The following is a 13,292-nucleotide window of genomic DNA, read 5'->3' as shown; positions in this document are numbered from 1 at the left end:
TGGGTGAAGTTCACCTTCATTATGATGAACACACACGCTGAGGTTTCATTTGAGTCTGTCCTTCATACACCATCCTGCAGCTGTAAATACTAGCGACCAGCTGTTTTAGGAAATTATTGAGCCCTTTTGAAAACTGAAGCTCAATGTTGATCAAACTCAACCTGTAGGAACACATGGTTGGTTTTGGGCTTTTCATGGGAGTGAAAGTGGAATATTGAGCTGAGTCGCAGGTTTCATTTGATAGTTTTTAAGAAAAAGTCTAAATTCGGATTCACACTTCTCGGATGTGGATACGTTCTAGTTTCTTCACTCCTCTATGAAAGTAAACTGAACATCTTCATCAACATTGACATTTTATAGACCAAACAACAAGTCGATTAATTGAGAATTTAGTCCACAAAGAAAATAATAATAATGTTTTGTACATTGTTGGATATTGGCCAATAACTGTTTCAAGCCAGAAAGGGCAAAGAAATTCTTCACCAGACAGATTGTTTGTCAGCATATTTATTTTTCCATCAAAAACAATCCAGCAGAATGTTTGATTTGATAATAGAAAAATTACAGACATTTGTCTAATGGAAAAATAGATCTCTCTGTGTGAATAAAGAATCAATCATTCAATCTTCAGTGTGCAAGAAAAAAAACTTCCCTTCACCATAAACATTAAAACACACAACAGTTGAGAAGCAGCAGGTAGAGACATAAACAGCAAATGAACAGTGAGACAAAGAGTCTTTCATCTGTCTTTCAGGCGACAGATGAAGGTACATTAGGTCCTTCATCATCTCAAACATGATTCATCTGATTGAACTCGTTTGGATTTTCAATCACAGACCAGCAGAGTGCCATGGGATTCAGAGACAATCAAATTTCTTATCCTGAATGAAAACAAAACAAAAGGCTGAAGATCCCTCCAGGCATTGATGAAGAGGTGGCACCACGGTGTCCGTTTTAACAGCTCATACAAGTTTAAATGTTGGGATGCAGGTTCAAAAAGTAGCACTGTGCCACAGTTACACAGACGCTTTTCTGACTTCACTTCCTCCGGGTATTTCAGAGGTTTTTAGAAAAACGATGGTGGTGAGACATGAGTTGATTTTCAAATTCAGCCAGAAGCAAATGAGCAAATCAGTGAGCGCACCTCTGTGTTCACACCACCAGGAGGCAGCACAATCAAGGCACGTCAAACGGTTAACGGGACCACCGCATCGCATCACTCACAAGTCTGACTTTGCATAGAAAAAAACGTATGAGTGGTCAGTAGCACTTTTTTTTTTTTAATGTCTGTTTTTCTTCTTTAATTACTCATTAATTTAACATGCAAAGGCCCCAAACTTTTTCAAATGAAACAATCTGCATGAAAAATCTCTCTTTGGTTGTACTTGGGTCCCATGTAGACATACTAACTTTATTTTAAGGGGTCACAAGCCAAAGCGGTGGGAGACACAGCTGGATGTGCAGTGTGTCCACTTTTAACAGTCATTAACTCCTCGGGTGCCTGGCCTCAGATTTTGGCGCTCCAGAACACATTTTCCCCTAAAGCGAAAGCGAAAGTGGAGCGAGCGTGTCTTCAAGTGTTTCTGTCTCGTGTGCTTGTAGCTCGTCCTCTGAATTCCAGCTGCAGAGTCCTTCATGAGTAAACACAGCTTAAACCGACTAAATGAGAAATTAAATGACCAAAAATCGACCTCGACGTCCCATGAAGGCTTCAGAACGGCATTGGCAACAAATTTACTCTGTGGAAAACACATAAATATATAAAATAATATTTTTTTTTTGGAGGAAATACATTTTGGTCTTTGACAACTTAATTCTTTACAGCGTTGAATGTAGACATGGGGATTAAAAACGTAAAACGTGAAAGTCTTGTGGCCCTTCAGGCAAACCGAGGCCTCAAAATCCAGCCTGACTTGTTACACGTTTAAAATGACAAGCAGCAGTCAGACGTTTCCTCTGCAACATTACCACAGTGAAATGGTTTGATTATGCTGAGTGCATGTCACTGTCAGCCCCCCTCCTCCCCTCCTAATTGTGCAGTGTGTGTGTGTGTGTGTGTGTGTGTGTGTGTTTGTCTTGAGGTGAAATGAAACACGTCCTTCTCTCAGCGTCAGGACAGTTTGCTAATGCTCCCAAATGATTTCTTGTGGTGAGGAGGAAGAATAAGGACTCTGTCAGGAACACGCTGCCTCATGCAGCATTGAGCAAGTCGATATCTCCCCCTCCTCCCCCTCCCTCCCCACACACACACACCAATGTGTTATTTTAACCAGCTTCAAGCCCCCAGAACCCTTGTTTAAGGCATCAGTTAATTTCAATTTGCCTCAAATAATCAGATGTTCAGACCTGACTTTTGGTAAAATGAATTAAACAAACCTTTGAAGAGATTTGCTTGATTCACAATGAAAAACACGTTTAAAAATCGGACTTTCCTGCCTGTGAGGGCCACAAGCCTCAGTCATCATTTCCTCTCCATGACTTAAAGCCCACTGTAAGGACACTAAGGTGATGATCATTAATAAATCTCCCATCTGGGCAGCCTGTATATATATATATGTGTGTGTGTGTGTGTGAGAAAAGCAGCTGGGGCCAGACACACTCAGGCCTGGGAATGAGCACTGCAGTACTTAAAGCAGCAGATGGATGGATGAAAGCAGAGGAGAGAGAAGAAGAGTGGTGTGTTGGGGTGGAGGATGCAGCTGTGAGGCACTAAAACAGTCCAGGATCAGAGCTGCAGGAGCCACCGCACACGCGCACGCTGTTATCAGTCTGTGACTGTCAGCACGTTCCACGAGGTATTTCTCTCCGGCCTCACCTGTGTCTACTTCAGCCACCGATATCTGAGCCTGTAGCTGATTTATGGTGATGACGCATGATGCAATGAAAAGGAGGATTAAAGTTCAGTTCACCAAAATTACAAAAAGACATTATTTTCTCTTTCACTTGTATCTAGTGGTGTCCAGTCATGTTGATAGTCATGTTGAGCAGGATTTAATGTCGATCTGAGATTTCTGCCTTGAAATGGTGCAAAGAAAACATGCACAATGAAAAAATCCAGATTCAACACAGACTTCACTGAAACTTGTTTCTACAGAACAAATAGTCCTGATGTAGAAGACAGCTGAATCCAGCATCAGGACTGTGTGAATGAGGGAAATACTGTCCCCAAACAGGTTTTTATGTTATTTAACAATGAAATAAAAATGCCAATAAATATCTGAGGGACAAAAATAAAACAAAATGCATAAATGAATTAAAAATCTAATAAAATAGAATAAAATTCTGAATGATTTGTGAGAAAGGGCTTTTTGTCATTTGGGTGAACTGACCCTTTAACTGTGTTGAAGTGTTTTAAAGGGGCCCTGTGGAGTTTTTTTTCGTAAACAAACAAAAGTTATGTTTACATTCAGTTTGTCACCAGAACGTACTGTCTGCATCCTTGAGCTCTAACACGTGAGATGAGTGCATTTCCCTCCACGTAAAACCAGGCATGCACATGGCATAGCTTTGATATGAGAAAATAAACGTCAAATGAAATATTCATAGTCATATTTACTGATGCTCCATGCTGTGTGCTTTCTTGGGATTCAAGGCTGCCCTCACATCACTCAGCCGAGCGCCATGTTAGAGCAGATGAGCTCCATCGTTGACGACTCCACCTACTGACCCTTCAAGTATTCAAGTTAGAGACTTTTGGCCTTAATTGAGTGTTTGAGGCTCTCTGTGTTCATAAACAGTCTAAAAGTCTGATGATCTCTGTTACAGCGAGGGCAATGACAGCACCGCGATGACACGCCGGCTACCTCACATTTACTGCATCACACACACACACAGACACCGACGGAGGAGCCATGGAGGCATAAATCCGACCCTTTGCTGTTGCGTAAGATGCTGTAATTCAGGCTGATGTGTCAGCTTCAGCACAGAGAAGAAATCCTGTCCACGCAGCGACAAAGCAGATGAGATAAAGATGGTGATGGATTCCCTTTCCACGGAGGCCAAACGTGTGTCGGCACGCGTTTGTGTTTTGTCTGTAAAGTCATGCTCGGCCACGGCTACGGAGACCCAGAGTGTTTGATATTAAACAAATGAGGCCTGACATTGAGAAATATTTCAATTCATTTTTAAACCTCAGATCATTATTGTGAATTTTCTTTCAATTTCTTTCACAATAACAGAGTTCATTTTTACTTCATTCCACTTTCTTTTCAAAAGGTTGTCTCTATTTCACAATAATTTGTTTTCCATAATCCTGAAGTTTCAGGTCATCTGGGGTGTGTGTAAGAAAGTTTCTGTCTTCCAACAGCCAATCACATAACTGACTGCTCCATTCATCTTGACTGGGACAGTTTGGAATAAACAATACCTGCCCTAAACGCTCTTATTGTGAAAAGAAGTGAAATGAAATAACATTTGCTAATAAGTTTGTTGCTAAGTTTGAAAAATTAGGTTATTTTACTGTTTCATGGTTACACTATATATTTTTATCTGCACTTAATAATATGATAATTCATTTAAATGTCTTGCTCATTTGTTTAATATTGAACTCTCTGGCTCTCCATACAGGGCACTCGTTTGTTGTAATATGATCCCAACCTACATCACGTCAAGTTTCCACTGAAACACAGGTTCTTCATGTACCGCTGAGAGGCTAACACTGCAGATAAGAGCGAATGAGTCTCACATCATTTGCTTTACTCCTGTATCTGGACTGTGTTTCTGATCTAAAATGTGTTTATTGGGCTTTTAACAGCAGAGATAAAAGCTGGTGGGGGTGTCGGTTCAGTTCATCCAGTGATTAATCTTGCCAGGCCTCTGTGTACTTCTGCTTGCAGTGGCCCATATTCCACCACTTCCCCATCTACTGTTATTATCCCTTTGGGTGAATATGGCTCCAGCCTGAGTGCCCGCACCTTAGTGTGCACCAGATGTTGACAGTTACTAGCCAGATGTGCACCCTTCTCCATAGCTAAGAACAGCTTCAGCAGCGCAGTGCGTGATATTCCCGCTGTAACATAGAAAAGATGGATGACACCGTCGTCCGAGGTGGCGCGTGGTGCCGCCATCAGGTCCTCCGCCAGGTGGGACTGGTACATGGCCAGCATGAGGACAAAGTCTTCCTCCTGCACCACCACCCAGTTGCTGGGCAGCGGCTGATCCAGAGGCGGCAGCAGGGAATCAGGAGGGCCGCTGGTGGATTTGTTGGCGCTTCGAGAAGGCGTGCTCTCCATCCTCCTCACTTTGAGGGAGTTGTTGGAGTGGCAGGAGTTGTGGAAGGTGTTCTCGCAGGGAGAGTCTCTGGACGGTCGGCACGGCACAGAGGCTGGACCTAAGGAAGAGGCCTGATTGTTGCAGTGCCGTGTGACGTTGTTTCTCAAACCCTCCTCTGCTTTGCAGTCCTCAGTGGCAGGCAGGTAAGCCAGCTTGCCCTTGTAGACGCGGAGAGAAGCCAGCCTCACCAGCGTGCCGACAGTGAAGCGGGCAGCGCCGACGTGACGGTACTTCTCGCTCTCTATGTCGACGTCCGCTACGAAGCCCCAGGCCAGCGAGAGGAAGGAGAAGAGACGAGGGCTGGAGGAGAGATGGATGGAGACTAGGTCCATACGAGACACGAGTCCCTTACAGAGCAAGAATCCACAGCTGACCAGGAGCTCCTCACTGGACACCGGCGAGGCTCTGGAGGAACAAAGGAGGACAGATGAGAATTAAAGTTCCAACAGGCTGGACTTCGTCAAACCACACAGATCGACTTCTGCTGCCTTCAAATGATGTCCGTGATTGAAAGATGTGCTCATATGAATTACACGTGAAAGACGTCTGAATTGCCTTCAATATCGTTCAAAACATGCTTCATCAAGAAGGCAATTCTTTTGGGTTGTCAAGTTTAAAACAGCTCTCGATCTATGACAGAAAACTTTTATAAGCTACATTCAATTAAGAAAAAGTTTAGGTATTAGTGCCAAACCTCAGATACCCTATCAGAAATTCCAAATCATATTCTGCCCTGTTGTTAGAAAGGTCCCCACAGAGATGGACAGACACACATAGACAGACAAATGGATAGACAGCAACAGCTGCTGCAACAGCTCAAAGTAGCAACTGAATGTGAAGCAACAGCAGCCACAGAAATACTTCCTGTTCAGGCTGCTTTTAGTCAATATTTCCAACCAAATGAACATGAATGTGTGACAGGTTGTGTTTACAGCTTCCATACTTAGGAGAGCATGTGTTTAAGGCAGCAGCAGCTCTAATTAAATGATCAAAGGTTATGTCCATTTAGTGGGCAGAGATGCACCAGATCCCAAAGTGGACACCAGTGTCTGGCTTTCAACCAGTCTTATTTTCAGTATCGATAGTGAAAAATATCCATCATAATGTCCCCGAGCCACAGGTCACATCTTTAAATAACCTACTTTGACCAGTCAAAAAACAGGCCAAAACAAAGAGCGTGTAGCATCATTTCAGCCCAACATCGGTCCTCTAGATGGAGACACAGTTGAGAATTCAGTTTCAGAAATAAGATGCAGATGCAAAAATAAAAAGGTGCACTTAATATTTTTGGGTTAGGAAGTGGGTCGAGGCTCCTGTGTGTTTTGGGGAGTGAGCTATAAGAGGAGTGTTACACAATACTGGGGTAACTGTGACCTTATTGTGAGATCACAAAAACACAGAGGAGAGAAAGAAGGTTGATGGGGAGCTCGGAGGTCCACGGAGCAATGGAGGGAGTGGGGTGAGGGTGGAGGAGTAGGGAGAGTCGGGGGGAGGGAGATTCAGTAAAGCAGGAGGCTCTGAGGCAAGTCTTGGAGGTGGGACCAAATCAGCTTATGGGTCTTCAGACATGACAGGCCGGTCAGACAACAAAGACAACCCCATCTGGGAGAATGGAGTTAGGGGTAGAAGGTCATGATAACACACATGCACACGCACACACAGATTTGCCTGCTGCTACCACCCACGGCCAATTAAAGTGACGACTGGATGTCTCAGTGGAGTTCACTGGCAGTGGCCCTGCAGATATCTCCATATTCATCATCCTGAATTTATTCATCACCAGTCTGGTTGTCCAAACAGTCTCATCTACATTTCCACCGCTCTGTTTCTTTCTAATCATTGTCTGCTGCAAGGTTAAGAAACGAAATGACTTCCAACTCGCCTTCATTTAGTCAAAGACTGTACATAAGTACAATATTGAGGTACAGTATGTTGACTTTACGTGAGCATTTCCATTTTATGCTACTTTATAATTCTACTCCACTACATTTCAGAAGGAGAGGAGAGAAAAGGAAATATTGTACTCATGACATCAATGTATATCTGACAGCTGTAGTTACTGGTTACTTTTCACATCAAGACGTCTAAAAACAAGAACAAGAGCCATACAGGCAGCTCTGTGAGGCTGGATTGAAGACACAGCAGTGCTCTAAGCTAAATGCTAACATCAGCATGCTAACATGCTCACAGTGACAGAGCTAGCAATGCAGATGTTTAACAGATATAATGCCATCTTATGGGAATGTTGTTAGTTTTGCAGTTATTTGGTCAAAAAACAAAATACTGGGCAAAGTGAAATTCTGACCTGACTGGGGTCACCACAGTCAGCAGCTGGTAAGACATTTTACTGCGGACCACAAAGGTTGTCAACCTCATGGTCGTAGAGGGAAAGTCAGGCCATCAATGCTAAGAAACACAAACTGCATCCTCCGAATTGATCACACAGTTGAATCAGCACCTCTCTAAAACACTTCCAACCAAAGCTGAACATTATATCCATCATGAAGGCAGCGTTCATCGCAGGACTTTTGTGGTAGACTGCATTTCCTTCAGCTATGTGTATCTAATAACACAGCAGTTTACATGAGCTCCTTAGATATTCGGATCCCATCCATGCATTTCAAGCTGTTTGTGCAGTATCTGTAAACTACCAGGGGAGGGAGACTCTGACTCACATCAAAGTGTCACACCTGTCACTTCAGACACCGTCAGCGTTCGGCCTCGCAGATAATGTCGCACCTCGTGCTCATTATGTTTGTGTACAGAAACACATTAAATCCTCACTCAGCGAACCTGTTCACTGCATTGCATAATACCAGATACATTCTAGCCGTCACTCGTTTGATCCACGTAGCCTCAGTGAACCCTACATTCAGCTGGGAATAATACCAAATACACTCTGGCCAGGGCCACTGCAGGACAGCCTGCAGCAACCAGAGAGAGAGAGAGAGATAATTTCTGGATGCCCCGGGAGTGTGAGAGGAGAGTAGACAATACAGAGTCTGGTCCCTTCCTCTCATTGTTGCTGCCGCTCTGGCTGGAAGACCATTGTTTGATGAGAAGCTGATTGGCAGATGCAGTCGAAGTGATGAATGAATGAATGCGGCTCTTTGCTGAAGACAGAACCATCAGTGTGAGGTGCTTTGTTTAATATCATTTTGTTGTGGCTAATTTACCTTTTATTCAGTCAAGTATCCCACTGAGAACAAAAAATGCAGCACAAAGGCTTGAATACAGGTTGCTAGACACCAAGAAAAACAACATGTACACTGAGATACAAACTGACAGATTAGAAAATCTAATAGTGAAAGGGCAAGATAAGCTCAATGTGACCTACAAACAGTAGGAGAGGCTTAAAAAGTGCCTCAGAGCCCTCATGAGATTTTTCAATTTAGAAAGGGCAGAGTATTTGAAGCACAAACAACAGAGCACAGCCAAGTTTATATGGCAAAGGGTCCTAGAAGCAATGTCTTCATGAAGCGACCTCCACCTGCCGGTCAACAGCAGGCCGGAGGAGGCCTGTCTGCAGACATGCTCAACATGTTCTGCACCACAAACCGTGGAGCGATCAGGGATGTCACAGCTGAAATAAAGGTGAAATGTAGGAATATTGTAAACACATGAAACATTTTGTCTACCCTGCTTCCTCTGAAGAAACTCTTATGTTCTCTTAAACTTCCATTTTTGGTGTTTTCGTCTTCAGCCATGTTAAATCGGTCTATGAGTTGATCAATCTGTCCATCTTACTCCAGACTTAATAATCAAACAACTACTGGATGGACTAGACATAATTGATGAATCCTACTGACTTTGTTGATCCCTGACATTTCATGCAGAGTCATCATCAGGTCAACTAACAACATTCCCATCAGAATGCATGTTTGCATAGGATGTCATGTCACTCTTTTGTTGTGGCACAAACTGCAGATGGAGGGCAGGAAGTGATTTTCTGCATAGGAAGCACAATAACACGCTCAAAATGCAGATGTTTTGTATCGTTTACGGTTGCTCAAATCAATCAAACCGAGAAACTATGAGGTGCTTTTATGGAGTACCAGAAGTTGCTGTTCATACGAGTGAAAAATTCAAGAAATTGACTGAAAAATGTCGGGAAGAGCCGAGTCGGATAATGGAGGAAATGGTGTAATATTAGCTATTGTTTTAAATCTGTGGTGATAGATTTAAAGTAATTGCAACACGACAAACAACAATCAGTGTTAACAGTTTCGCATCTGACCATAAATAACGTACTACATCTTTAGTGGCGTTTCACCGGAGCTTTGCAAGAGGCTAACCGAGCAAACAACCGTAACCCAAATGTTAACATTCAGTGCAAAATATGATCTGATTTTCTGTTTGTACCTCTCTCTCAAAATTTCATCTAAACTAGCCCAGAAAGAACTTTCCTCCATCTCGTCCGTCACGGTTTTCACTTCCTGCCCTCCATCTGCATTTAACGTCACCTGACTGCAAACAACCTAATCACAAATGTTAGCATGCTAACACACTGAACTCAGATGGCGAACATATTCGTTAACTGTCAGCATGTTAGCATTGTCACTGTGAGCATGCTAGCATGTTGGTGTTAGCGTTGAGCTTAAAGCACTGCTGTGCCTTAGTACAGCCTCACAGAGCTGCTAGCACATCTACAGACTCTAAGCCTTTTTTATTTAAACACCGATCTGAAAAGTAACCAGTAACTAAATATGTCAAATACACACCACAGGGTGAAATGTATCCACCATATAATGCACTTAAAAAAAACCCACAATGGAAGAAAAAGAAGAAGCAGTGTCCATGGCATGTTCTGATTTCAGTTCTGTCAGTGATGATGCAAAATGATGATTCATGAGTGTTCTTTGTTCTGGTCAAATGACCTCCAAACAATCACTCAGATGAGCAAATCATTAATAATTAATGAGTGTGATGAGTGCATTTTACAGTGAAAAGCACCAGAGGGCCACCATGTGTGTCTGCGGCTCAGTCATGCAAAAGATACTGACTACAAAAAAACAACATGCTACAACTGTATTTGTTGATCATTACATCTTCACCCAATAGTTGTGTCTGGATGTCTGCATTTATCATATTTATATACAGTTGTGATACTGTGCGCCATCAGTACAACAGGCTCCACTGAAGTACACATGACTCAAGGGGATAGTGGCCATTACACACAGCATGCCCCGTCTGCAAGGCTTCAGCTGCTCATTCTGCACATAAGAAAAACTAGAATAACTGCACTGCGGTTGTAAGCTTCTGCAAACCAGACAAGTTGCAGTTTATATCCAAGTCTGTCCAGACTCATATATGTCCTGAGGACTCTGAGGGAGTTTAATAAAAGGTGTTGTCTTTTTTGGTGAAATGCAAGTTAGCACTATATAGACATGCATGAGTCCAGTGAATAATGTCCAGTGAGAAACTTGCTGTCTTCACTTAGAGACAGTTTTTACAGAGCAGTCCAGAGGACTGATAGAGAGCTTCATCACATGGTGCAGCAACAATCACCTGAAGCTCAATATCAGCAGAACCAATCAGCTTGTGGTCGACTACAATGCTTCAAATAAGGATGTTGCTGCAAAGAAACTACAAACTGTAAAACGCTGAAGCTTCACACACATCTTCAACCCAGCAGCACAGAAAATCTATACAATGACCACAACTTCAAGGTGGACACCAAAGATTTGTGTCACCATTTCACTATCTGACCGAATGTGAAATATGGTCACAGTCTCTCATTCTGTTCCTGAGTTATGGTGTTTAATGATGGCGTGTTGTGAAGGTGTATGAGAATGAGTGAGCACTTCAGTGTTGTTGGGCACTTCAGATACAGAGTGCTATACCGCTCCTGATGAGCAGGTTAGCGCCTCACCTGTCATCAGTGTATGAATGTGTGTGTGTGTGTGTGTGTGTGTGTGTGTGTGAAAGGGTGAATGTGGAACGTGTTGTTAAGTGCTTTGAGGTGTTTTCACATCTGACCGACGCCTCAAGGTTTTCCTGAGACACGGTTTTCATGGGAGAGCCTATGGGCATACATCTGTATGTATGTATGGACGGACGGACAGACAACCCAAAAACATGACGCCTCTGCCCATGAGGATCGCAGGTATGGAGGCATAGAAATGAACAGAACTGCTTGTATTGACAGCTGCATTAGTTTCCCGTCTCAAGTCCCTCTTAAAACACAGGCGACTCTCTCTCTCTGATGGGGAATAAACTGTTTTTTTTTAAGTACATGTTTACAATTTCTCAGTATGTACACCCTGTATGCAGGCAACAGAAGCTCACAGCAATGCACCCGGAATGACGGGGCCCAAATCAGTGTGCTACCTAACTGGTTATGCTGGTTTCTGTGGAGCTCTAAGCTGTTGGTTAGTCACGATGGCGTAATACAGTCCAAAACCCAAAGACGTTTTAGTATCATCTATAACAATAATAATTCATGAATTCATGATAAACGATCAATATATCAAAATATCAGAAAATTTATGTTCTGTCAGTCAACTAATTGATTACTTAATGAAGCCCTGATGAGCGGATTGACCTTCACGGTAATTTAGATGACATAATCAGAAGTTTAGAGGCAGTTTGACAGGTGGAGTCGCGTCGGCTGTCGGGCAGATCCACACAGTGAATGCTGCTGCTTGGTTTTGTTGAGGATTCTGCATGTGGCTCACCCAGAGTAGTGATGTATGGATGCAGCCAAGGCGTTGCCTGATCCACCAGGAAGGATACCCAGCGGGGTACGGATGGCCTCCTCCCAGTCTGCTCTCTCCAGCAGACCATTTATCACCTGACAGACACAGGAAATAGAGCTCTGATCAGGTGTTGTCCAGCTGCGCCTGAAAGGTACACTCTGTGGTGAAGCAAGACACCAAAACTCTTTGTTTTGTTTACTCACTTTTATCAAATTTTTACTAATTTAATCAGAATTTGAGCATTTTTAGTGTATTTATTTAGGCATAGATCTCACAGTGCTGCTTGTGTGAAACCTTTGAAGAATGTAAACAAGTTTTTCTGCAAAAGCCTTTTTATTTAGCAGAAGAAGCTTTATCAAAAAAACATGATCAAAAAAATGATCATGGGTTTCAGTACTGAAGTTCAAGTTCTGAATTGCGCTAGTATCAAAATATTTCTAATGATTAATTTTCTGTCAATTGATTAATCAATGAATTGTTTCATCTCTGCATTTATATGCAGCTACGAATTTGCAATAATCTGTTGAGTAAACCAGAAGTCATAAAGTCTTAGATAGTTCATACACACAATCCATCATCTGTCAACACCAGGACAATAACAAGCTGAGGATTGTGAGGAGACACATGTAAATTCAATCCATTTGTCTCTTTCATTTGGAAACCTTTTCTAACTGATCATGTTCATCTTGATACACAACAGCAGGAAACAAGAGACATTTTGCATTTGATGTTGACTTTTTAGTCTCTGACTCCAACGTCAAGCCAAAAGGTGTGTGTGTGTGTGTGCGCTCTGATATGAACAGAGTGAACGTGTGTGTCTCTCTTTACCTCAAACAGAAGTCCATCTCCAGACATGATGACTAAAGCGTCCCACTGAGACAGGTCAGCCTCCTTCACCAGCTCTCGGGCGTGGTTCTGCCGCTCTGCAGAAAACACACACACACAACTGTAACAGGTGTTCATGCAGGTGTGTCTTTCCCGCAGAAGTAATCTAGACTGTAACACTCGGAAAAAGCATTGAAGAGAAACTTGTCCTGTCACCTTCCACAGAGAGTTCAGAGGTCAGCTCTAATGGAGGTGTGAGAGACATTTGGTGCCTTCCTCGAGCACTTCCACAAGATGCTTACATGTTATTCAGCTAATGACAAAAAAAAGACGATTAGGTCTCAGGTAATGGAAGAGCTCGAGTCTCCTTGTAATCGTCTTCCCTTTTTGCCCTTCAGCTGCCAAATTAAAGTATCGCCGTGGGAGAGAAAGCTGATATATGGTCTTAAATGAAGCGTCAACCACACTGCCAATTAGATCAGGACAACTAAATTACTC

General features: G+C 42.8%; 1 protein-coding gene across 1 annotated transcript in view; it reads right to left on the bottom strand.

The window, feature by feature from the left end:
- Positions 1-503: 503 nt before the first annotated feature.
- LOC143318862 (sphingosine kinase 1-like) overlaps positions 504-13,292 on the bottom strand; it is a 35,584-nt gene continuing 22,795 nt past the window's right edge. The window contains exons 3-5 of the mRNA XM_076727357.1: positions 12,798-12,892; positions 11,949-12,064; positions 504-5,676 (exon numbers count right to left, since the gene is read on the bottom strand). Coding sequence (XP_076583472.1) covers positions 4,788-5,676; positions 11,949-12,064; positions 12,798-12,892 — 1,100 coding nt within the window. The 3' untranslated portion in view covers positions 504-4,787. The remainder of the gene's footprint in view (positions 5,677-11,948; positions 12,065-12,797; positions 12,893-13,292) is intronic.

Source organism: Chaetodon auriga, chromosome 4 (assembly GCF_051107435.1).
Source record: "Chaetodon auriga isolate fChaAug3 chromosome 4, fChaAug3.hap1, whole genome shotgun sequence".
Taxonomy (NCBI): domain Eukaryota; kingdom Metazoa; phylum Chordata; class Actinopteri; order Chaetodontiformes; family Chaetodontidae; genus Chaetodon; species Chaetodon auriga.
The sequence above is the reverse complement of the archived record's forward strand: the minus strand, read 5'-3'. Positions and strand labels throughout refer to the sequence as shown.